The sequence below is a fragment of the Ruditapes philippinarum genome, unplaced genomic scaffold (assembly GCF_026571515.1).
Source record: "Ruditapes philippinarum isolate M1 unplaced genomic scaffold, ASM2657151v2 ctg7809_1_1_1_1, whole genome shotgun sequence".
Lineage (NCBI taxonomy): Eukaryota > Metazoa > Mollusca > Bivalvia > Venerida > Veneridae > Ruditapes > Ruditapes philippinarum.
The window spans coordinates 457-24,734 of NW_026865394.1; the positions used below are offsets into that span (position 1 = coordinate 457).

Sequence of the window (24,278 nt, forward strand, 5' to 3'; positions counted from 1 at the left end):
GGTCTCACATTTATCAATCTATTCATTCATCCATTTCTTTATTCATTTCATAGGCACTCCATGACATTTTATCTGTGTAACTGACAGTACGCAAATTAGTGAATTACATGGGTTTTACGGATGAATGATTTTTGCCCGAGTTATCAACACATTTTGGCTTATTAATGATGTTTGTATCTCCTGCTACACAGTAGCTGTAACATACAATTGACTATCACGAGGCCACACATGTGATCACTGTTGAAGGGCCATAACTCAGCCAAAAGTCATTCAACTGGAAAACCTGTATAATATGTGCAAACACTTCAGCTAAATATCAATCCTGTATAGTTTCATTTAAATTTTATAAGTGGTATAGGAGAAGTCCAAACCAACTTTGAAATTAAGTCATTAAAGGACCATAACTCTGACAAAAATCATTGGACCTTAAATGCACAACTAGACTTAGTCCTGATCATTCCTGTAAAGTTTGGATGAAATTTCACCCATGTCAAGAAGTTTCTGAGGAGTATTCCAGACAAGTTTTGTGACAGAGGGATGGAAAGATGATGGAGAAGTGATCCCTATATGTTGCAACTACTCTGCACTTTAAGGCAACGCAAAAATCTTGGTTATCTGATTAGTGTAAGTCGGGCGGTTGTCAATGGTCAATAACTTAAGTTCAGATTGACTTAACTTAAAAAACTTGGTATATTTATAAATTCTATATATAGCAAGTTATGTGAAGACCTCTCTTTGGAATCTAGGGTCAAGGTCGGTGCTACTAAAAACATAAAACTGCTTCTGGTTAGGAATAAGATATTTCAATAAAACTTGGTAGCTTATGTGAAGACTCAGCTCAGGATTAAGGTCAATACAATATATATTTTTTTAAACTACAAAATGCTTGCTTATTTATTTATTTTTTCATTTATATTGCACATAGTTATATTGTTCATTGCTTGTATTTGTACTCTAACTAGAAAAAAATCTTCTACAATGGTGATAATTAAAAAATCTGTTTTTCTCGGCACGAACATTAAAGTAAGTTACACAGTTATACCCCGAAGAACGTATTAAGTTGTAACTTTTATTATTATATACCTATAAATTTTCTCCCTAAAATACACGCAAATATTGAAGCGCAAATACACTTCAACGGATAGAAATTTCCGTATTATGTTAGTGACAATTACGTACCATATATGGAAATGCCGGACTATTTTTGACGTTGGTTCAGATCTTAGCTTTGCATAACGTTACATTTGAAAACGGGAACCAAAATTATTAAAGGCGTGGCCGGTTTGCAAGAATTACGTATTTATCCCTCAGTCATGAATTTATTTCTTGACAACTATATTTCATTTTCTGAATAAAACGAAAAGGTATATAATAAAAGGAAAATCATGTTGTAGTAGCTTTCTGAGTGTTTGTATTTTTCTACTCGCAACGTTGGAAAATTGATATCTCGCTCGATCTTGGGTCTCGCGAGATATCAATTTTCCACCGCTGCTCGTAGAAAAATACAAAGCCTCAGAAAGCTACTACAACATAATATTCCATATATATACACAATAATACACCAAATTAAGTATTAAAGGGACTCCACTGAGGTGTTTTGACATGATGGGACTGAAAATATTTGTTCCAGAGAAATGTACCATTTGATGAAGGATTAGACCACTAATCTTTGTGCAAAATTTTAGATCATTCACACACTTCCTTTTCCTGAATAATTATTCAAGATGTAAAAAAATGACCAAAATGAAAAGTGTTTAAACACTTTTCACTCAACTTGGGCTAAGAAAAGCATAAAAATGTGATTTTCAATTTATTTCAAAGCATATTTCTAAATCTTTGCATATATTTCTGTTTAAAATGCCCCCAGCTCATTTATGTAAGAAATTCTAATGTTATGTTTTAAGGCTTTGAAACCTCAGTGGAGTCCCTTTAAGGTATAACTTTTTAATTTCACAGTAATACACAAAACTAGTAAGGTATTACAGTGAACCTTAATTCAACATACACAGAAATACACACAATCAATTAAGTATTAAGGATTTAACTTTTTAATTTCACAGTAATACAATATTTATTTTTTCGCTTTCAATAAATCTTAAACATTTACTCAAATTATCTTAACAATATGTAAGAATGTGTGGTGGGTTATTGGCACAAAAATCTTTATACACAATTGCTGGTTATTTTTTATTTACCACAAGTGATTATTAGAAAGAATATTTATAAAACACCACACTGATTCACCACAAATGATTTTAAAAATAACATTGTTTCAAAAAGACTGATTTATAGATTAACATGATGATTCGCCACAAGTTATTTATAGAATAAAAAAAGGATTTGCCACAAGTTTTTTTATAGAATAACATGATGAATCGCCACAAGATATTTATAGAATAATATAATGATTCACCACAAGTTATTTATACAAAAACATAACGACCCCCCCACAAGTTATTTATAGAATAACATGATGATTCGCCACAAGTTATTCATAGAATAACATGATGATTCGCCACAAGTTATTTATAGAGTAACATGATGAATTTGATTTGCCACAAGTTATTTATAGATTAACATAATGATTGCCACATGTTATTTATACAAAAACATAATGATTCTCCACAAATTATTTATAGAAATTAATATAATGATTCACCACAAGTTATTTATAAAATAACATTGAATTAACACAAGTTAATTATATAATAACATTTATTCGCCACAAATTATTTATAAAATAACATTGATTCACCACAAGTTATTTATAAAATAGCATTTTTTTAATATGTGTCATAAAACTGATGCTTAGCCCACAATTACAAATATAACCAAAAATGATTGAATGTAATTATTATTATATGGTAATAATTAAAAAAAATAATCTTATTATCTAAATATGCCATCTCAATGTGGCCTGAAATTACAAAAATATTATTATCACTTATCATGATTTTATTATCACTAGAGCATACACTGTCATTATCCTCTAAAATCATGATTTGTAATTTCTTTACAATACCATAATTATCACCATAATTATCACCTGGAATATACAATCTCCTTAAACATACAATATCTTTACCCCCCCCCCCTTTAATGATAATTTGTGATTTCTTTTATCAACAATAAAGAAAATTATCCCCTATTTATCCCCTAAAGTACACAATTCAATTATAACCCTAAACATACCATCTTATTATCACATAATACATTTAATTGCATTATACCCCTAAAATATTATTTGTGATTTCTTTATCAACACTACCAATATCATCACCTTAATCATACAATCATATTATCCCCTAAAATCACATCTGAGTATCGTTATCTTCAGATTATAAAATTAATTATCATTCCCTAGAACATGATTCAACACAAAAGGCTGGTCCTTCTTGCAGGTGAATAAATAATTTGCACATTGATAAACAGTTTCATGGAATGAATATCACATATTATAAGCATGGAAGAATGGCATTCAATGGCTTATTTTAGTCTGCCTGCCCCTGGTGGATCTAGTAATACTTTCCGTCGAGCAGTCTCACGTGAAACATTGTTATATAATTTGGTCAATCTCTCCTACAAAAAACAAAGGATAAAAATGTTTTTGATAGACATCAAATTATGAGATTTATCTTATAAGAGGTTTATATACAGAGAGTAGGGCAGAAATGTATAAATCAGGCAGCTAAATAAGTAAAGGCCCGAGGGCTTCAGCTAGGGGGTCAATATTTATTGCGGCCAATTTTCACTTTCAGCCAAACTCTAACGAGTATCAATGTATATAATAGATGAAATAGATTTTACAATAACTTTGATATTGTCTTTTGTTAAAACTCCAGAGCCCTCTAAAGATAAGACAGAGTTGCTTCCCTTCATAGGTACAAATTCCAGTAGAATCAATTTGCAAGTGCTTGATCTCTCAAAATCAAGCCATCCTTACTATAAAGCCCACTTTTACTAAATTCCAGCTAGCCTGTTTTGAGGATGTCAACTAACATGTCACATTTGATTATTTTTGCACTTGTTCAGCAATCTGATTATGCTTTTTTGGACCCAGGCAGCAAACCATTTTTGCACTTGCCTATGTTCAGCTGACATGATTTTCTAACCCTTAAGGCCGCAAACTTTAATCAATTTCTTAACACTCAGAACCAATTAAAATTCCATCATTGGTAAATTCCTTTATATATATATAGTTGCAAATGTATAAAGCATAATATTAATCACATGATGCTGATTGTTTCAATGCAATACAACCATTACTTATTTCTTCATACATTAATGCATTACATTTAAGGCACATACCCAAGAAAATCAATATTCTTGTAGTTATGCGTTATAGAGGTATCGAAATGTAAACAAAGCAGTATTTTGATTTCCATATAAAATACTTATTCACTAAAATTGTACTGACTGCCAACAGAGCTATAGTGGCAAAGACAGTCCATGTTTATAGCAAATAAAGATTCATTTTACAACTGTGACAAGATACCAAAGACAGAGCTATAGTGGCAAAGACAGTCCATGTTTTGGGCAAATAAAGATGATTTTTACAAGTGTGACAATATACCAAAAATTGAAAAAATTTCGGAAATAAAATAAGTAACAATTTTAAAGCATTAAGAGTCTTTAATATATTTTTTAAATAAATATATGCAAAAAGCTAAATCCCTTGTCACACCCGCACCTGGTTGAGTAACTATTATCTTTCATTAAGTAAGGCTAAAATGCATGACAGCACCTAGGCAGTATCAAAAGTTAAAATGTGCTAGAAGATTTTAAGTCACTCTTACCTGAACATTTTGTAAAATATTATTGACTAACATAACACGCCTTCTTGAATTGTTCAACTTTTTTACATATGATTCCAAGTCCACCGATATAGTCTGGCTACTGGATATTATCAGCAAATCTGAAAAGCAACCATATAATAATTCATTAATGTCACAATTGCTTTGAAGCTTATTTAATACACCTGCAAATCTGAAAACCATATAATTCTTTAATGTCACATCTTTTAAAGCTATACACCTCTAGATAAAAAAAACTTTAGCAGAAAATTTACATCTAGAGATACTAGCACTAGATCTGATAGTATAAAATATACATAAACCATAAACATTAATTCAGCAGGTATATAACCAAGTTGGAACATATCTAGTTTTGCACAACACAGAAGATATAACAAATATAAGAAGGCTATATTTTGATTGCTATATTGACATAGAGTTCTTTCGATATTTAAAAAATAGTAGTAGTTTACTTAGTTTGTGTTTTCATTGCTTTATGGCAATATTCATAACAATTCATTACTTCCTAACAGGTGCCCGTAAAATTTGAATATATCCGGTCAAGTAGCTTTGCATGAACAACGTCTAAAATAAAAATTTCTCTCCAATTTATTCGCGAAATCGTGTGGACTTATACACGCAAACAAATATTCGCCCTTCGTGGCCATCCGCGAATAAAGCGAATATTCATTGGTCGCGAATATTCGTTGGGTTACAGTATATTATGAATCACATGTAAGTCTTAAGTCAGTCAGATAGCATTTTATCTGCTTTACAAAAGCTATGACAGCTTTCACGTTAACTGAGATTGGTTACATATAAAATATTTAAATAATGAAAACTTAGACTCAAACATTACTCTTACCTCCAGCTAAGCTGTCAATTTGCTGGCGTAGTTCAACTTGACTTTCTCTAAAAGTGAAAAGAAAATAACCTCACTTTAGTTAACTGACAATTCACTTAAAATTCTGCAATGTATATGATAATATCTATTCCATCTTTTACATATGGGCTTCAATAGAAAATGACAAAAATGTCCATTGTAAATATTATCTTGTATTTACATGAATTTGCTTTTCTTTGAGTCCTGCAATTTTGTTTGAGATTCATGTACACTATGATGTTACTAGGTCAGAACCAAAAATTTGTGTGGGAAATTTCACAGTCTGTTTGATTATTTTAATATTGAAAATGACTAAAACTATAAGTGTGTTGCCACGCCACCACAGCCAAAATTTCAGATGTTATAATATTTAGCTGTATTTGGCTTTCAAAGTGAAAGGGGCATAAACTCTGCCAAAAATCATTGAACCATGACTGAATTCACACTTGACCTGCGCATTTCTTTGACATATCTATATAATAAATTTGATTTGAATATGACTACAACTGTTGGGGAGATAATAAATGGAAATTGAAAATATCATATTATTTTCAAAAGGAAAGGGGCATGACTCTGCCAAAAATCAGTGAACCATGACCAAATTTGCACTTGACCTGCGCATTTCTTTGTTTCTTAAATTTAAGTTGAATAATGTACAACTGTTGGGGAGATAATGAACAGAAACTGAAAATTTCATACTTAATTTTCAAAGAGAAAGGGGCATAACTCTGCAAAAATTATCGGACCATGACCAAATTTGAACTTGATCTGCACATTCCTATGATATATCCACATGCCAAATTTGAGTTGAATTTGTTATACCGTTTAGGGGGTTTTTGATCGAAAACTGAAAATTTCATATCATTTTCAAAGTGAGGGGCATAAATGATGTTTTTCTTATATACCAACACGGATTTATATTACATTCCAGCTTTAGTTGTGTCCCTTAGTTACTCAAACGCCCTTTATATCCTGTCTGAAACTTTTTGTCATTGAATATAAAAAATGCTGGCTTTTTAAATTAATGTTGTGCATATGTGGTTAACTAAATTTAGCAATCGATCTTTCTGACTGACAGGTAAACAAAATAGCAGATTAATGATAACCTGTGCAAGCATTAATTTTAACATCTGCCTCACTCATGTAAAATGCCTTTATTATGATTGTTTATTATATTTGACTGTTACATTGGTCAAATTTTATAGGCAATGAAAAAAAAATATTATTGGCAAAAAAAAAGGAAAAAAGTTTCATCAACAACGGTAAATTTTGCCGTAAATTACATATATATTTGAAAATTTTGTTTTATGATGCCTGTTGAAATAGCTGATGAGTAACAATCTTAAAATAATCAAAAAATATTTAATCTAATATAATCAAAATCAACAACAAGTAGAATTGTGAATGTTTCTGCAGGAAACGGACAAATTTTCAATTGTCACTCACATATTTTCGCCATGCCGCTTTTTATAATTAAAAAAATTGTTACTAAAAGGAAACTTTGTTTTGTTAAAATGTGTGTAATAACACTTAAATGTAGTTTAAGAATTTAAATTACTCAAGATATTGTTCACATTAGTTGAGATGGAGCTATTTACCAGTATGTGTTTGTCACATACAAGGAATACTTTCTTATGGGAGGGGGGTGTGTGGAGTGAATCTGGAAGGAAACAGCATAATGGTCTGATGATGTAGGGTTTTTCAAATTATATTTCAAATCTTTTCAATCAATTTTATGGTACAGTGTTTTCCATTTGGGACATACTACCATTTTCCTGAATAAGCTTTTTCTCTGTTCAAACTCCGACTCTCCAACCCCTAGCTTACTCTGCTAATACATGTATACATCATATTTGTCAACTGCATAAGTGCAGCAAAGATGGCATAACATATTCAACATGCTCTGTGCTCCTACTTTTCTGTGCTTGGGAGTCCAAGGACTCCTACTTTAAAAAATCCTAGTGAGAACCCTGCTTAAGTTATTTCAATTGGTCAGCATCTTATGTTTCTATATATTGATGGTCACACTAATTTAAAGAAAGACAATCATTTTTACATTCAACAGAGTTATTATAAAATAATGCTTGAAATGTCTGGGCCGGAAAAATATCATGCGGGCCGAAAATAAACCTAAGGGTCTCGGTTCTTGTGGTCTGAAAAAAAAATTGACTTTGGCATAGACTGATAGGCTAGACCAACATGACTCAGATTTGGCTAGAACGGGACAGTATGGTATTTTAAGGTCCTTTGTTCCTACTTAGCAGTCATTTGTGCCTCTCAGCAGTCCTTAGCAGCCCTGTAACTTAATGAGAGCATGCGTTCACAAGATTTCGGGATGGACGGACGCTATATGCTCCCACATTGTAGGAGCATAACAATGCAGAAAGAGGGTTAATTTGCATCAATAAGGTGATAGTCTCATATCAGATGTTGGGGTTTAAAATAATACGCGGAAAGTCCGAGCGGGGCCATTGCCGCCAAAGGCCCCGTGAGGGCTGTAGCGCTTTTACATAACATATATGACATGTATCAATTGAAATAAAAAATCAAATTAAAAGTAAATGAAAATTTCAAAAAAATATATAGATCTATCCTATACCTAATGAGCTGTGAAAAAAATCCTTAGTTAACTGGGCGCCGCCATTTTGAAATCCTTTTGAGCTAAATATAGATATCACAGCGCTTTTAATGAGCGTCTACATAATTCAGACTATTGCTAGCAGACGCATGCTTAATAACACTTCCGGTGAAAGAATGATGTACAAAATCAGAAAATTAACATTCATTTCATTCATAAGAACTATAGTAACGATGATAAATGTAAAAAGTTACTTTTAAATCCTTTTTGATAAATAAGCACATTAAAAATAACGTAAAAACAATAGATGTGATTAGAGATTAACAGAAATGGCGGACGGGATTTTCCAAACGCCGACGCATGCCCAGTGGTCCCTCTTCCAATGATAGGTTGAACACCACCAATTTATTTGTTTCTGATTACGATACAAAATACCTGCATCTACTTATTAACGAATTAGATCTGGTTAACATATACACTAAACATGTTATGCTTAAATATTAAATCATAAGAGGTTTCCGCGCCATAGGTAGCACCTAATTTCCATATTAGTTTTTTTCTCACTTAACATACCAAAATATGTAATTGTTATAAGAATGCCCTATGAGGTATTTTAAGGTATTTTGTACCTCCTTGGCAGTCCTTTGTGTCTCCTTAGTGGTCCTTAGCAGTATTTAGTTAGGTACCACAAGCCAAAATTTGAAATAAATTGGAGTAATAAGTGTTATATATCATTGGAAAGATAATTTCAATACAAACTTAATGATATGGTCAGTTTTCAAATTTGATCGAAAAAATCAAGATTTATCTCCCCTTGAAATTTTCAGATTTTCATATTTTTCTGCCATTTTTTGCCTAAGTTTCATACAGTTATAATTTAACTGAAATTTAAACTTTTTACATTATTTTCCACTACAGCTATACTTACAGAGTTTAATATATTCATTTTTTTGGATGTCCGGATTTTTCAGTTTAAAAACAGAGGCATTATGACCACTTTGGGATGAATATAAACAATACATTGTAGATGGTTTTATGATTTTTCAAAATGTAAACTTTGTTTTTTTACATGTTCCAGTTATAAGATTACATTGATAAATATCATATTACCTTGTACTTTTATGTTGTCTTACAAGAAAATGTGATGGCTGAAAGGTTGAATGACAATTATAATGTCATTTCATATTGAAGGTCAAAGGTCAAAAGCCATGGTATATGAGTTATTTTCATGAAACATTTTACACTTACTTAAAATCACTTAGTGTAGTGTTTTGCAAAGCAAATCTTACATTGCAGGGCAAAGGAATGTGTAAAACCACAAGCATTAATTACAAAAGTAATGGGATATTTGATAAGGTCAAAGGTCAAACATGTAAAAACATAATTCTGTTATTGTTAACTTACAAACAATAATACACATGTAGTAGTCATTAAATTAATTAAATGTCTTTGCAAAGGGCTTTTACAAGTATGTATATCCTAGGTGACCAAATTGCAACAAAGAAGATAACAAACCATTGTGTGGTTAATTGAACTTATAGGTCAAAGGTTAATATTGGTTATGGAGTTCATTGTCAGAATTTATATGTATTTCAGAAGGGCAGGTAACTCCTCAGTTATATCGTTTTTTGATTGTTGTAGTTCATTACTTTTTCGTAACATATACAATGTATATGTTACAAAATGCTAACACATTGTAACTCAAAACAAACATTACTTCTTACAGTTCTCTGATCTCTTTTATTGTTCACTTGTAAAACTACTTTCAGTTAACAGACAATTGCAGCAAGCCATCTGACTCCTGAAACAATATAAAAATTGGTTTCACCTTATGAGGATATACACTTCTCAACTAATCAAATTTCTACAAAATTATAAATATGTAAAAAATAACTTTAATTTTTTTTTCAATATCTGAGAAGAAATGTTAACATTGTGAAACACTTGCACATTTATTGTTACTATCATTAAAGCAGTCATATTTGAAGATATTAAGCATATATTTACTGATGATTTAATAATTTACAGTCAAAAGACATGCTAACTACTGATTTAACAGCTACAATTTTCCTGTTGTGAATAAAACAATCCTTTCAGAATTGGATTACTTACTCAATTACTTCTACATCTCCTGTATTAAACTCCTCTGCCAGCTTACATGTATATATATCATTTTCCTCTACATACTTTACATTAAACCACTCATCAAAACCAGGAACCTGCAAATACACAAATGTTTAGAAAGTTTAAGAAAGGATCATAATTATGTAATTTAACATTTTGTATAATTTTTTTTTAATAAAACAGAACATAGATGTTTTATAATATATTGCTACCTGTGATATCACATATCCTTTGAACCACTTTTCCTCCTTTTCACCATGAATCTCAATTAAAAACCTATGCTTAATGTTTTTCCCAACTAAAAAATGAGCATTTGTTAGGGCAGGGACTTCATTTGCTTTGTTAATTAAGCTCAAAACATTATTTTTTAATTCTGTAACAGTTAACAGATGTCTTCTTCCTTCTACAACCTTACTAAAATTAAAAACATTTGAATCAGCCAACTGATTGAAAACATCTTTTCTGAACCGTAATTGGACCTTCAGAGCTTCTTCTTTGCCTTTTCTAGTCTCTATTTTTCTTAATTCTGCTTCAACTCTTTCTTCACTTTGCCATAGGCCATAAAACATCATATCATTTGTGATTTTTTTCAAGTTTTTCTACCCTTTTTCTTTCTAGTTCATCTTTTTTCCTAAATTCTTCTCTCTGTTTTTCAATCCTCCTTTTCTCCAGTATCATTTCCCTCTCCTTAAACCTTTGCCTTTCCAAATTGACCTCTCTTCTACACTGTTTTATAATATCATTTATGTTATCTTGACCTTTCAACCATTCATTTGTTTTATTTAGAGAAAAAGTTATATGTGACTCAAGTGCTAAAGTTTTTATGTTTGGTTTGTAAGATAATATGTCGATGCCTTGGTGCGAAAGGGTTGTAACTCATAATTTCACCGAAAATGGTTTTATAGTATTTTTCAATGTAGGAGCAATATACACACATGTTGTAAAAATATTGAACTTGAAAGCTAAAATTAAACTACCAAAAAAGTATATATGTCCAAAGGTTGTAACTCAAACAGACATATTTTGTTGGTGCGAAATGGTTGTAACTTAAGTTACAACCGTTTCGCACCAACATTTTGATAATATTTTGAATAAATCTTAGTGCAAAACAGTTGTATCTCAATATCTTATATCATATTCTGTGAAATATTTAGTGGATTATTTCTTTCGAACTAACTGACAAGTTTATAAAACAGTCTCAGCTTCTGATTATTATAAATTGGTAAGCTTTCATTCAGACATAATACAAGAATTTGAATAACTTACACATATTTCAAACATAAATCAATTCAAATGCTTGTTAAAGAAACAATATCATAGTACATTGCTTTATTTGACTAACAGTACTGTTATAGTGATTTTTTTTCAACATAAAAATTGTCATTGGTATAATGTTGCATTGTTTGCAAAATAGCAAGTAAAAGTAATGGACTTATTTTGGTTTTACGAAAATGAAATTACCGTAACTCAAAATAAATTTATTATAAATAATTATTGTCATACAATATATTATGATAGACTTTTTAAAACAAGTCAGAGTTAAATTGCATACCAATACATGCACATTGCTTTAACTCAATGTCAGTCTGGAGCTTGCTTGTTAACTGGTTCATTTTTTCTGGTTTTTACATATTGTGACAGCAGGGAAGGAGATAACAGTACAAAAGTCATATTCAGATGCTTATACATTTGGTACTTTTTTATTGGATGACTGGGAATGTGTTGTTTTTTTTTTTTTTGCCTTAGAGATACAAAAGAGAAAGAACATCAAAACAATGGCCAATCTGATTTAAACTCTCATACAAATCCGACAGCCTCGTGTTTCGATGCTTTTTTAATTACTAAATATTAAAATAACTTAAAGAAATTATACAATTATTACTCAATTCTTTATTTGGTTTTAAACTTACATGAATTACTTTTATAACTTACATGTATTACTATTGGAATATTTTCATGTTTTGTCAAAGACAAATTGTATAAATTAATATTGTACTACAATTTATTTACGTTACAAGACAATGTCTGACTAGATATGTGAACAAATTTTTCTTTGACAACATATTGTAAACAGTAAGTTTAGATACATATACATATGTATAGACAAAAGTATTACAATATATTCTAACACGACCCACATTTTTCCCTATTGAACATAGAAAAACCGAAAGTGTGTGTTATTATGCAATAAAATCACTGTTTGACGTTCTATATGTAGACATGTGACGTAATCATTATACACCTGACGTAACCACTAAAGATGTGACGCGCTGACAATAAGTACGGAAACAAATCAGGCGCAATTTAGCTAATTACCATGTACGGCAGCATCTATTTGTTGATGTCGTGTTAGAATCGAAATAATAAATCCAAATCGGTGATTTTATTGCTTGTCATTCGGATGCTGATCATTATATATAATTCCCCGCATCCGAACTCCAAACAGTGATGTTATTGAGCAATAAAATCACAGTTTGGGATATATTATTTCTTAAATAAAAGGTGTTTATGTGTAGATAATTAAGATAATATATCCCAAACTGTGATTTTATCGCTCAATAAAATTACTGTTTGGAGGTCGGATGTGTGGAATTAAGAGGGAGTAGCCCGAGTGATATAATGATGCACATTCAATCAACAAACAGTGATTTTATTAAGTGATAAAATTACCAATTTGGATATATTATTTTGATTCTAACACTACATCAACATATAAAATTTTAATGCTGTACCTTATATATAGCTAAATTGCGCCTGATTTGTTTCCGTACTCATTTTCAGCGCGTCACATTTTTAGTGGTTACTTTGCGTGTATAATGATTACGTCATTTGTCTTAATATAGAATGTCAAACAGTGATTTTATTGCATAATAACTCACACTTTCGATCTTCTATGCTCAATAGGGAAAAATGCGGGTCGTGTTCGAATATTAAGTAAAATATGTTATTGATCCTTTGTTTTCTTTTAGATAAAAGTAAATTATCAGATATATTCTATCTGCTATTTAAAATCATTCTTTAAGATGTTAATCTCTTCCTCAGCTGTATGTGCGTTTGTGTGCACACCTGTGAATTTTATTGGGGTGGGGGGGATTGCATATTGTAATTGTTATTATTTGCAGGCCTTATTTTTTTCTCATTTAATTACTGACTGATTTATATCATAATAAACAATGAAATTTGGGACTGTAGAGAGTTGTAAGAATAGCATGAGCTTAGAAGCTTAGAACATCTATTATCATCTTTCTCATACTTTTGGCTTAATAGTAAAGAAGATCCTGGATAATGCATAAATAATATAATTTGTACACAAAAGCATATCCTGGAAATTATCTAAGTTTTCAAATTAAGAAAAACCTATGTATAGAATAGATGTAAAATAAAATGAGAGTGTTCTCATTTTCTAAAGGCTAATATTAACATCTTAGATGGTTTTGTCTTACATTTTGAACTTTGATTCTTGCAAAAACAAACATATTTGGTACTTATGATGGGTTTGACAATCTGAACTGTTTGTCACATGGAAAAAAATATTATATATAAAGTGAATTTCTTTAAAAAAAATCATTTGACTGAAATTTTATTTTAAAAACATAAAATTTGAAGGTTTTTCACTGAAATATCCAGGCCATATGTTAAATTAGTTCATACTAAACACAACTAAGCTTGGATCTGTTCATTTGACCTATTACATTTATCAGAATTTAAAGCAAAAATTTAGTTACAACCCTTTCGCACCAAATCATTTTTTGAATTTTTTTATTTTTTTGGTGCGAAAGGGTTGTAACTGAAACTTTATCAATTATCTCTTTATGCTGACAAAATAAAATAACCTTTCCAATCAATTATATATCAGTAAATGAATGAAAGCCAAAAACCAAAATTAAAGAAGTATTTATTAGAACGTAAAAGAATAAATAAGTTTTTTGTCTCTCCTGAATAATTTCAAAATATTGAGTTACAACCCTTTCGCACCAAGGCATCGATGTGGTCTAAATATGAAAAAACTCTTTCTGGAAATTTATTATGTTTATCAACACTGCTTACTTCTCTTTCATTTAAGTTCTCATGAATTCCACCTGGTAAATGATCCTTATACTGTTTTGTGATTAATTTTAATAATGCAGGTAAGATAACTAAAAGAATAGTTTCAACATGCCCATCTATCTCACTTTCTTTAACTAAACTTTCATACACTTTGTCTTTTTTCACATTGACATCTTCAAAAAGTGTTATATTTCCTTTAATAAAATCATCTAAATTTAAACTGCAGTCTTGCAAAAATGTTTTCAAAGTCAGATATCTTTTATTCATTTGAGACATTGTAATTTCTTTCGATTCGATAACATGCCAAAGAGGTGTAGTGATAATTTTTGATATCAAACCTAGAGCTTTACATCCAGCCAAAAAGAATGGCTCTTTCAAATCAAACAAAACAGAAGAAAGCAGAGCATTTGACTTAGGTGTTTTCAACAAAAAATCTTTCATTTCGTTTTGTAAAAAGTATACATGTCCAGCATTAGTGAATAAAATGTTAAATCTATTTCCTCTTAATGGTTGAAGAGGTACACTTTGCATATTATTTTCTTTTAAGAATGAGTTAATATATGTTTTAAAATTTCCATAGCAACCATTTTTTTCATCTCCTCTTCTAGCAAAAGATTTACATGCAGTTAAAATAAGCCTAGTAGTTCCAGACTGACCAGATTTTAAAAAAGTTGGATTTTGGATAGGAATTTTATTATCAAAATGCAAAATTTCTACTTCATTTAATGTTTTTTCACATGTTTCAGCCATATTAACTAAAGAATGGAGTCCACAAAAAAAGTTATTCATCCTATCAATTGCTTCTCTTGACTCTTCATTTAGTTCATTGTAATTTTCATATATATCTGGTAAAACCTCTTTTCTGTAGTTTTCTAATAATTCATTAAATTTCATTTCAGAAGCTGCTCTGTCACTCATTGTGTTTTTTATATTTGTTAAAATTTTCTTGCCACCTTGACTTTCATCTTCACTTGCTATATTAATATCTGTTAAGATTTCTTTGAAAGTATCTAATGTGTCTTGACTTGATTTTGTTGCCATATTTCTTAATCCTAACAATTTATAATTGCCACTATTATCTCTTGTGGCAAAAGCCCCCCACCTACTTCCATATTTTGATGTTTCGTCTGAGTGTAAAGTTGTATTTTGTTCTTCACATACACTTGACAATTGTTTCTTTACCAAAATTCCTCTTTCAATGTTCCAATTATTAATTGTGCTTGGACTAGGAAGTTTATTTGGAAAAATGTTCACTAATTTTAATACACTTTCTATAACTTTACTTACATTTTCTGTAGTGACATGACTATTCAATAGGCTATAAACACATATATGCATTTCGGGTACATATGTTCTTGTATGTTCATCATAAAATAATCCTTGTTGAATTTTGGAAAGATTTTCATTTTGAAGTTTTAATAAATCAATATTTTCAGAACAATGCCTAATTCTTTCATTGTTTTCTTCATGTAATGTCTTAAGCCTAGTAATTTCATCAAGGAATCTAGTAACATCTTTTTCTGTATATTTTAAGTCATTTTCAGATTGTTCCAGCTTTCTATACTTTTCACGCCAATAATTTTCTCTACTACATGTCCTTTTCAAATCTTTTTTTTGTAAATTAATTTTTTTAACTTTTTTCTCAACTATTATTCAACTCATTTGTATGTGATACAGATGCATTCAGTTTAAAATTTTCTTCTTTCACTTCTGTCAATTCCTCCATCAGGCTACAAGTTTGTTTTAAAAATAAATAAAAATTGAGGTTTCTTTTTTTAAATAAAATGTAACATGATCTTTTTAAATAAATTTGGTCACTGTTAGTATTAAATTCCCAATTCTTTAACTTGTAAATATAAGTAATATCTGATCAGATTGTTAACTTTTGTTAATGTGAATTATTATTTAAAGTCTTTATACTATTATTTAGGACTGTCAGACTTTGATGACAATTTGTATTAATATAAGTAGAGCAGTATAATTAAATTTATTGATATCCCAAATTGTGAATCAATATTGACTTAATGAATGCTGAATATCTGTTAATATCTATCAATCTATCTGACAACACTACATGTATTTATTAAATTTGTTACCTTTCCAAAATTTTTAAATGTTTATTACATATAAAAAAGCATCACAGTGTTGCAAAATGAAGTGATAAAAAAATGGACGCACAATTAAAACCCTTTTAATATATAATAATGAAAAGAAATAAGCTTTTTTAGTAAAGCTACATACTTCACTGCAACTGTTTTGTAAGACATAGCTAGCAATTTAGGATTATCACTTGTGGCATGAAAAGGGTCAAGTCTTGGATGTAAAACTTCATTCACTTTCTGTTTAGCTGAATCACATTTTCTACTCTCTGACGGCATTTCATACATTTTTTTCAAAAATATTTCTAGATTATTTTCACCTTTCACACGGTGTCTAGATTTTTTTAAGTTGGCATGCTTCTTTATTAAACGTTCAATGTTATGCCTGATGGTATTTTCAGTCACTTGACATTCAAATGTTTTTTTTAAATACTTAACAGTGTTTATTACACCAATTTTGGTGACACTTTCAAATATATCTCCATTAGTTAATGAATCCATGACCTGAAATTTCAAAACAAGAAATAAAAAAAAATACTTACTTAAGAATATAGTGCACAGTCAAACACACTGGCAAACAACAACAACTATAACAACTTGTAACTGAAATGAAATTGAAAAAAATAACACAACAAATATAGAAAAGTGATAAAAGAGGATATTAGGTACTTCATTTCTATAACAAAAAATGGTTAACTTATGTTACAATGTACATGATCCCAACCATTATTGTAGGCCTTAAGTTACTGTTATTCAGCTAAATGGCTAAATATCTTGCAACACATATATATGGGCAGATCTATTCTTTTTTGTCATGGTGATATCTTTTTAATTATTGTTTATAAACATACAAATATTAGTGAACAATCATGTTGATTTTGAATTGAATGCGTGCACAAGCCACAGAAGCCCCATATTGACTGTTATGTCATTCTACAGACAGACAGACAAAGAGCAAACACATGACTCCCCACCTCGGTCAGGCGACAAATAAAACTAAGTCATATGCATATTGATAATGTGTGACTGTACATAATGTATCTCACTTATAAACTTATAAATATCTTGAGAAACATGAATAAATCACACAATGGTACAGGTTTTTACATAATAAGAGATATAGTAATCTTTCTTTTATTTTAAATATAGCTCTTCAAATTCTAAGACTGATGCCAATGAAATGCATATAATATTAATGTATTTTTCTGATCATAAAACAGTTCAAACCATAAAACAGTTCAATTGAAAACACAATATAATGATAAACAGCTAATATCAAATCTAAAAAATATTTTAAATTTTATAAAAACTGATAAATAGACTAATATTGATTAGACTAAACACCTGTCACAATTTTTTTCACTTTGTTTACATATTCGTTACATGTGACATGATTTTTATGCAAGCAGAAAAATCTGAAGTCTTTGTTTTCATTTGATTATTTTAACCCATAAAATTTTTTCCCGGGGGCGTTTTTTAAATTTTGCAAGGGGGTGACATTTTTTAAAAGGGGGTGTCCAGTTTTTGCGATGCCCCTTGGGAAATTTGGGAAAAAAAATACACACCCAAAAAAAAGGAAAGGGGAAAAAGGGTTTAAAATTTTTAAAAAAATTGTCTAGAAAAACAATTTCCCAAATAAACAATAAAAAAAATGATTTAAATTAAACTAAATTTAATTTTATAAAAATCAAAAGGTTTTAAAAAGAAATGTCAAGGGGAAATGGGAAACCCTTTGGGAAAAAAAAATAAACCCGGGAAAACTATTTTTAAAAATTCAAACCCGGGTCAAAACGTTCTGTCACGAAAAACCCCCAAATGAAAACCAAAAAATTAATGGGGACCCTAATAATTTTAAAATGGCGGGAAATTTTTCGGGTGCACATGGATGAAACAAATTTATTTTTTTATAATAAATATCTGTTTTCATATTAAATAGAAATGAAATTTGCATCAAAATAGAAGAAAGCATACCTGTGTTATGCTTTATCCTTTACAAAATCGTCGTCGAAAATGACCGTGTTTACCCGTTGTACAGAATAGCGACTAATATATTTACGAATACCGTTGTGGTCGCTTATTTAGTAGGACTCCGGCTAGTCTCTTATTATCATGCTTTGTTGGTTATACCTTGTGATTGATGGGAAACTTTATGGCCCACTTGACGGCAGACTTGACCCTTAACTGTATGCTCAACAAATCAAACCTGCTTGGTGTGACAAAAACATCCTTCTTGATACAAGATGACACAGGGGGCCCACACAGTGTTTGGATGGTATATACTACTTGATAGTGACCTTAAAATAAGATTTTAGGCATTACCTTATAATATGTATATAAATATAGTCTATATTTATATACATATTATAAGGTTATGACTAAAATCTTATTTTAAGGTCACTATCAAGCAGTATATACCATCCAAACACTGTGTGGGCCCCCTGTGCAAGATGATTACAAAATGTCTTGTGTGTAGCAAATCGATGGCTCAGCGCAATACTGGTCTAACTGCTATTTTTGAAAATGTTCAGGAGAGACAAAAACTGATTTTATTCAAAAATACTTATATAAGAAAATATTTTTTTGCTATGTTAACCTTAATTATAATAAGAAATAATGCCATTTATAATTTTTTTTATTAAAATGTTACAAATTGTGTATTTTAGAGTTAGACCTTTATTGCGCTGAAACTCTGAGTGCAATACAAGACTAACTTGAGTTAGACTCAAATTCCCTCTTGCAATTTGGTAAAAGTGGTACAAATATTTGAGTTAGACCTGTTTTATGTTAAATATTCTGATATAAATGAAATTTAAAATTTTGAACAAAATTGTTTTATTAATTCAAACATTGATTAAAATATTTTGCAAGTCTGCAGAAGAACTTTTAATCCTTTAATATTTTTCTTTTAATATATCATGAGAGCTGACTTTAGATGAAAGTACGTTTCTTTCTTCTTTTTCAATTTGTTTGAGATTCAGATTTACTTAAGATCTTTTGCAGATTATCTGTGCAATAAATTTGAATTCTAAACAAAATGCAAACAGTTTTGATTCATATAGTGTTATGAACAGTAGTCATGAACAATGATGACTGACGATCCAGGTATATATTATGATATCAAACAGGGAATGTACATTTTGTATAACTCACATTTGTACAAAGAAGACACATTTTATTTGCTCAATGCACACCATTACCACCATTGGTGCTAAATAAATGCTGTGATTCCGATATTACTGTTATGCGCTAAATCTTAATGAATTTAATGTATGTGGTCCTCTTTTCTGACGATACAATCATTTATAAATATCAAATATGATCAAAAATGAAAACCACTGTTAGACCATGCTTTCATTACAACTTTTGTATTTACTATCTCAACTGTTTAGAGTATATTTTGAAAGTGTAATGTGCAAAATTTTATGACATGTTTTGCTGAAAACTGTGCATATCTTAAGAAAAGTGTTTCATTTTATATATCAAAGTCATTTTACCTCTAAATTTTGTCCAAAAAACAAGAGGTTGTCAAACATATTTTAGAGAAAAAAGTAGGGCAGTACAACCCACTATCAGGGATTCATAGAACAAAGTATTGTTAGCACATGACAGTGATTTTCCTACTTATATAACAGACTCCGAAAAAGGGCCTCTTCCCAATTGAAATTTTCTTTAAAATCATGCAGTTTTCCCAAAAATCTGAACTTAAACCTGCCTTTTTCTTCCCAAATTAGCAATTTTAGCGATAATTTTTCCCAAAATCATGAGGCTAAGGCCTCTTCCCAATTAAGCGAGAAAAATCACTGCATGATATAATTCAGAATCATTTTTGTAAAGGTAGCAGGGCTCTACAAATTTTTTTGGAATAGAGTTGTCCAGGACAACTGACCTAGCAAAATAGAGTTGTCCCAAAATTGACCACAAGTGTCCAAGTCTCGGTAAATGTTCAGTATGCGTAGTATATGTATACTATATCCAAAGAAGAAGTAAAAACAATTAATTTTTTAATATTTTTAACTTACATTTTGTATTTCATTTAGTATAAAATAGAACATTTTGTTTCAACTGAAATAGTTTTGATTGTTCAGCACTCTTCCCAGGTACCTTTCAGCACTGTTCAAGTTCAATAGCCTGTGTAGGCCTATATATGTTTTGTTTCAGTTTTATTTTTTTTCCTGAATTTTTATCCTTGATCTTGAAAATTTAAGTAAAATTATTCCAACATAAATGTAGTTAGCCATAGCCTCTCTCAGTTTCCAAATTTCACATTGGACATGGTAAATAAGAAAAAGACAGTCATTTATATTACCCGGTTGGGAAATATAAAATATGATAGTGAATTAGACTATTCAAATACTTACAAATCTCATCATTATTTATCTTAATATTGTCAAAAGTCCTTTTGATTCATAAGTAACAAAAGATTTTTAATATTTCTACTTGCTGCAGAGCTTTAAACTTATTAAAACTGCCTCACGATTTATATAAAAAAAATCGGCATCGCGAAAATATGTGACAAATGAATTTTTTTCTGTTTTCCTCATAAATTATACTATTTTGACTATTGTATGTTGGAATGCATTCAAAATAGATGCTTTTTGGATATTTTAATATTGTTTTCCACTTAGGAATTTATCAAAAAGCCTAAAACAAAAAATTCCAAATTTTCAATTCACGGCACAAATTACTGTCTGCTTGTGTCAATATATCAACTTCAAAGACCAAGTCTGCGACTTAATAATGTTTTTGACATGTCTATAATAATGTTGGACTTTGTCTTTAAGATTTTTATCAAACATTTAGTGTCTTATCTATTTTTATTCCCTGTGGCAATGTAAAATTAATCAAGGTAGCAACTGCTGAGATTGATTGCCTCAGACGTAGATTACCGGCGCACCATGCTGTGAAGGGTCGTATTAATAAACATAATTTTACAGTTGTCCAAGATTAGCATCTGTCAAAATTTGACTTGTCCGGGACTAACTTTCTGCTTATTGTCAGTTGTCCCAAGTGGTTTTAGAGTTGTCCCGGACGTCGGACTATAGGATTTGTAGAACCCTGGGTAGATGTGCTTTAAACACTTGCAACCACTTACTCATTCAGATATGAAAAGGCGCACACCTGAAGCACCATGTGAACACCTTAGATTAGCACTAATTTTTTAGAATGGATAAATGTTTGAATTTTCTCATTGACACTGATAATATACCAAAAGCAGTTGATAGTCATTACATTTTTAATTTCATTAAATTTGAAAGGTAAAATTAATGGCTTTTAGATCTAAAATGAAACAATTTTATCAACTTATAGCTGTTTCTGCCACATAAGTCAAAGAGTTTTTGACAATTGCACTCACGAAAATTCAATGGAGCTGTGTGATGTAAAAAATTATCAGAATACAAGAACTGAAAAGGTCATTATAATATATAAGTGTGCATATTTTGATTTTTTCTGCACATATCACATCAGACAGAAAGATATTGTATCAATAATATAAGTATTGTGAAGAGTGTGATTTGCACATGTTGACACTATGTTGTTATTGTATTGTTTGAGTTGATAGTGTAAAATTAATATTTCTAACACAACCCGCATTTTTCCCTATTGAATATAGAAGAACCGAAAGAGTGTGTTATTATGCTATAGAATCACTGTTTAGACGTATGAAGTAATCATTATACACGTGACGTAACCACTAAAAATGTGACGCGCTGACAATATTATTTAGAACGGATACAAATCGGGCGCAATTTAGCTAAATATCAGGTACGGCAGCATTCGTTTGTTAATGTCGTGTTAGAATCAAAATAATATATCCAAATCGGTGATTTTATTGCTTATTGCATCATTATATCACTCGGGGCGTATAATTCCTCACATCTGAACTCCAAACAGTGATGTTAATGAGCAATAAAATCACAGTTTGGGATATATTATTTCTTAAATAACTTTACTTGATTAAAGAGAGTGATACAGAAGTAGATACATAATTTAAAAATAAAAACCCAAGAACGCCCTCAAACCTGAAATTGTTCATTGTGTTACAGGCTAAGTTTGATTTGGCAGTGAAACAATGTACAGTCTACCCCCTTACACCATCTTAAGCAGAACACATTATATAAATATGAACAAAGTGTAAAATTAAGAATTAGGAAATCTCAGCATATGATTAAACAAAGGTCAAACTAAAAAAAAAAATGAATTTTTAGAGGGGGATCAGAGGTTATGAATCCACTAGTGTAACACGTGTTATTTTCCATTTTAAATGTGTGCATGAGAAACATACACTGTCTTTTACTAAATTGTACAAAAATGATAGTTTCAACTGCACTTTATGTTATCTAATAATACAGTAGGAGTATGATGTAATGACTTCAAAGACAAAATAAATGTTTAATTGTGACGCTAAATTATTATAAATTTTTTTCAAGATTTTTCGTTTACAGTTACTTGTACATGATATGCAATTATTGGCTAATATTTTGCGATTTAATACAAAGCACTGATGGAGGCAAATAATTTCTAGTGTTTTCATGAATTCTCACATTCTTTATAACACATTTCAATGGGATATGCATATTATTCTGTACCTGGAAATGAAACACTTAAGGTCTAACTCAAGCATTTTTGAGGAAAATTGATATATTTGACATCGCAATAAGAGACCAACTCAAGTTAGACCTGTATTGCACTGACAAAATTGAACTACCTGAGATAGAGTAAGACTTTTATTTTAAATGTAAATAAAAAAGGCAAAAAAAGCATAAATTACCCTAAAATTTTCACAGAATGTGTATTTGACCTTACATTATCAAAATATGTAAAAAAGTGATTTTTGGTAAAAATGTCACTTAGACCAGTATTGCGCTGAGCCATCGAAATGTTCTTCTAATTTGCTGAAGCGTCTGTTGATACAGATCACAATATCACGGACTAAATAAGAATTAATACGTTTGAAATATACTTTACCTCACAGTTTTAACTCTGTCATCAATCTCTTCAACTGTTGGCTTCAGAAGATCTATAATGCCATCTGATATTGCGTCTCTTCGATCATATTGGTTAGCATTTTCAGATGAATTAGGAAATGGGCCGTCACTGTCAGCCATCATGATTTTTCTTGTCTAAATTCTGTTTCCTGTGGGAACATCCCGGGATCCGAGAAGACGAAATCCGTGTTCGGCCCATTTAATTTTCGCTCTTTTTATCCCACGAAAATTCATCAAACTTAAGGCCAAATGTTGGACACAGCATATCCGGTAGACGAATTCGCTGGAAATTACTTTCTTACAACACTACTTTCCAACTAAAATAGATTTTATGCCCACATAAAATAATTTATGTCATTGTTCTGTCCCTATTCTCATTGCGGTACAGAATATTACGGGTCAGGTTTTAGCCATTACGGGTCAGGTTTTATCCAAGTACGTCTTAGCCAATCGATATCAAGACTTAAATCATGTGATGTTAATTAACCAATGATTACATTAGATCTATCACAAAGATATAATTTTGGCGAGGAATGATTCTCGCCTTTCTGTTTACTAAAAATTTATCTATTTTTGAAGTCATAAGCTTTATTTAAAGTAACTAATTACGTATTACTATGAACAGTTATCTTATTAATCTGCTGGAAGCGAATTTTAGGGACGGTGTCCCCGGTTTCATATTCAATTTCGTGACGAAAATGGCAATTCATTTCACGGCAACACGGGCAGGATATCGTAACAGGATACAATTTATTATCAAATGAACAT

The 24,278-nt window shown here is 30.4% G+C and overlaps 2 protein-coding genes and 1 long non-coding RNA gene across 4 annotated transcripts; all 3 read right to left on the reverse strand.

Moving 5' to 3' along the window:
• Positions 1-821: 821 nt before the first annotated feature.
• LOC132728807 (SNARE-associated protein Snapin-like) lies at positions 822-23,673 on the reverse strand. The gene is made up of 4 exons (XM_060714480.1): positions 23,491-23,673; positions 5,659-5,705; positions 4,797-4,915; positions 822-3,579 (listed from the first exon to the last, which is right to left on the reverse strand). The coding sequence occupies exons 1-4, from the start codon at positions 23,631-23,633 to the stop codon at positions 3,487-3,489; spliced, it is 402 nt and encodes a 133-aa protein (XP_060570463.1). The 5' UTR covers positions 23,634-23,673; the 3' UTR covers positions 822-3,486.
• Positions 8,900-18,608, reverse strand: LOC132728808 (uncharacterized). 2 transcript variants are annotated; one of them, XR_009625531.1, is made up of 4 exons: positions 18,496-18,608; positions 17,067-17,127; positions 10,367-10,473; positions 8,900-10,055 (listed from the first exon to the last, which is right to left on the reverse strand). It is a non-coding gene; the product is annotated as an uncharacterized LOC132728808 (long non-coding RNA). The 2 variants fall into 2 exon arrangements; XR_009625532.1 differs by lacking the exon at positions 18,496-18,608 and adding an exon at positions 17,869-17,955.
• On the reverse strand, positions 13,951-15,763 carry LOC132728810 (uncharacterized). Its single transcript, XM_060714481.1, has one exon. It carries the CDS (start codon positions 15,761-15,763, stop codon positions 14,324-14,326), a length of 1,440 nt encoding a protein of 479 aa, XP_060570464.1. The 3' UTR covers positions 13,951-14,323.
• Positions 23,674-24,278: the final 605 nt, after the last annotated feature.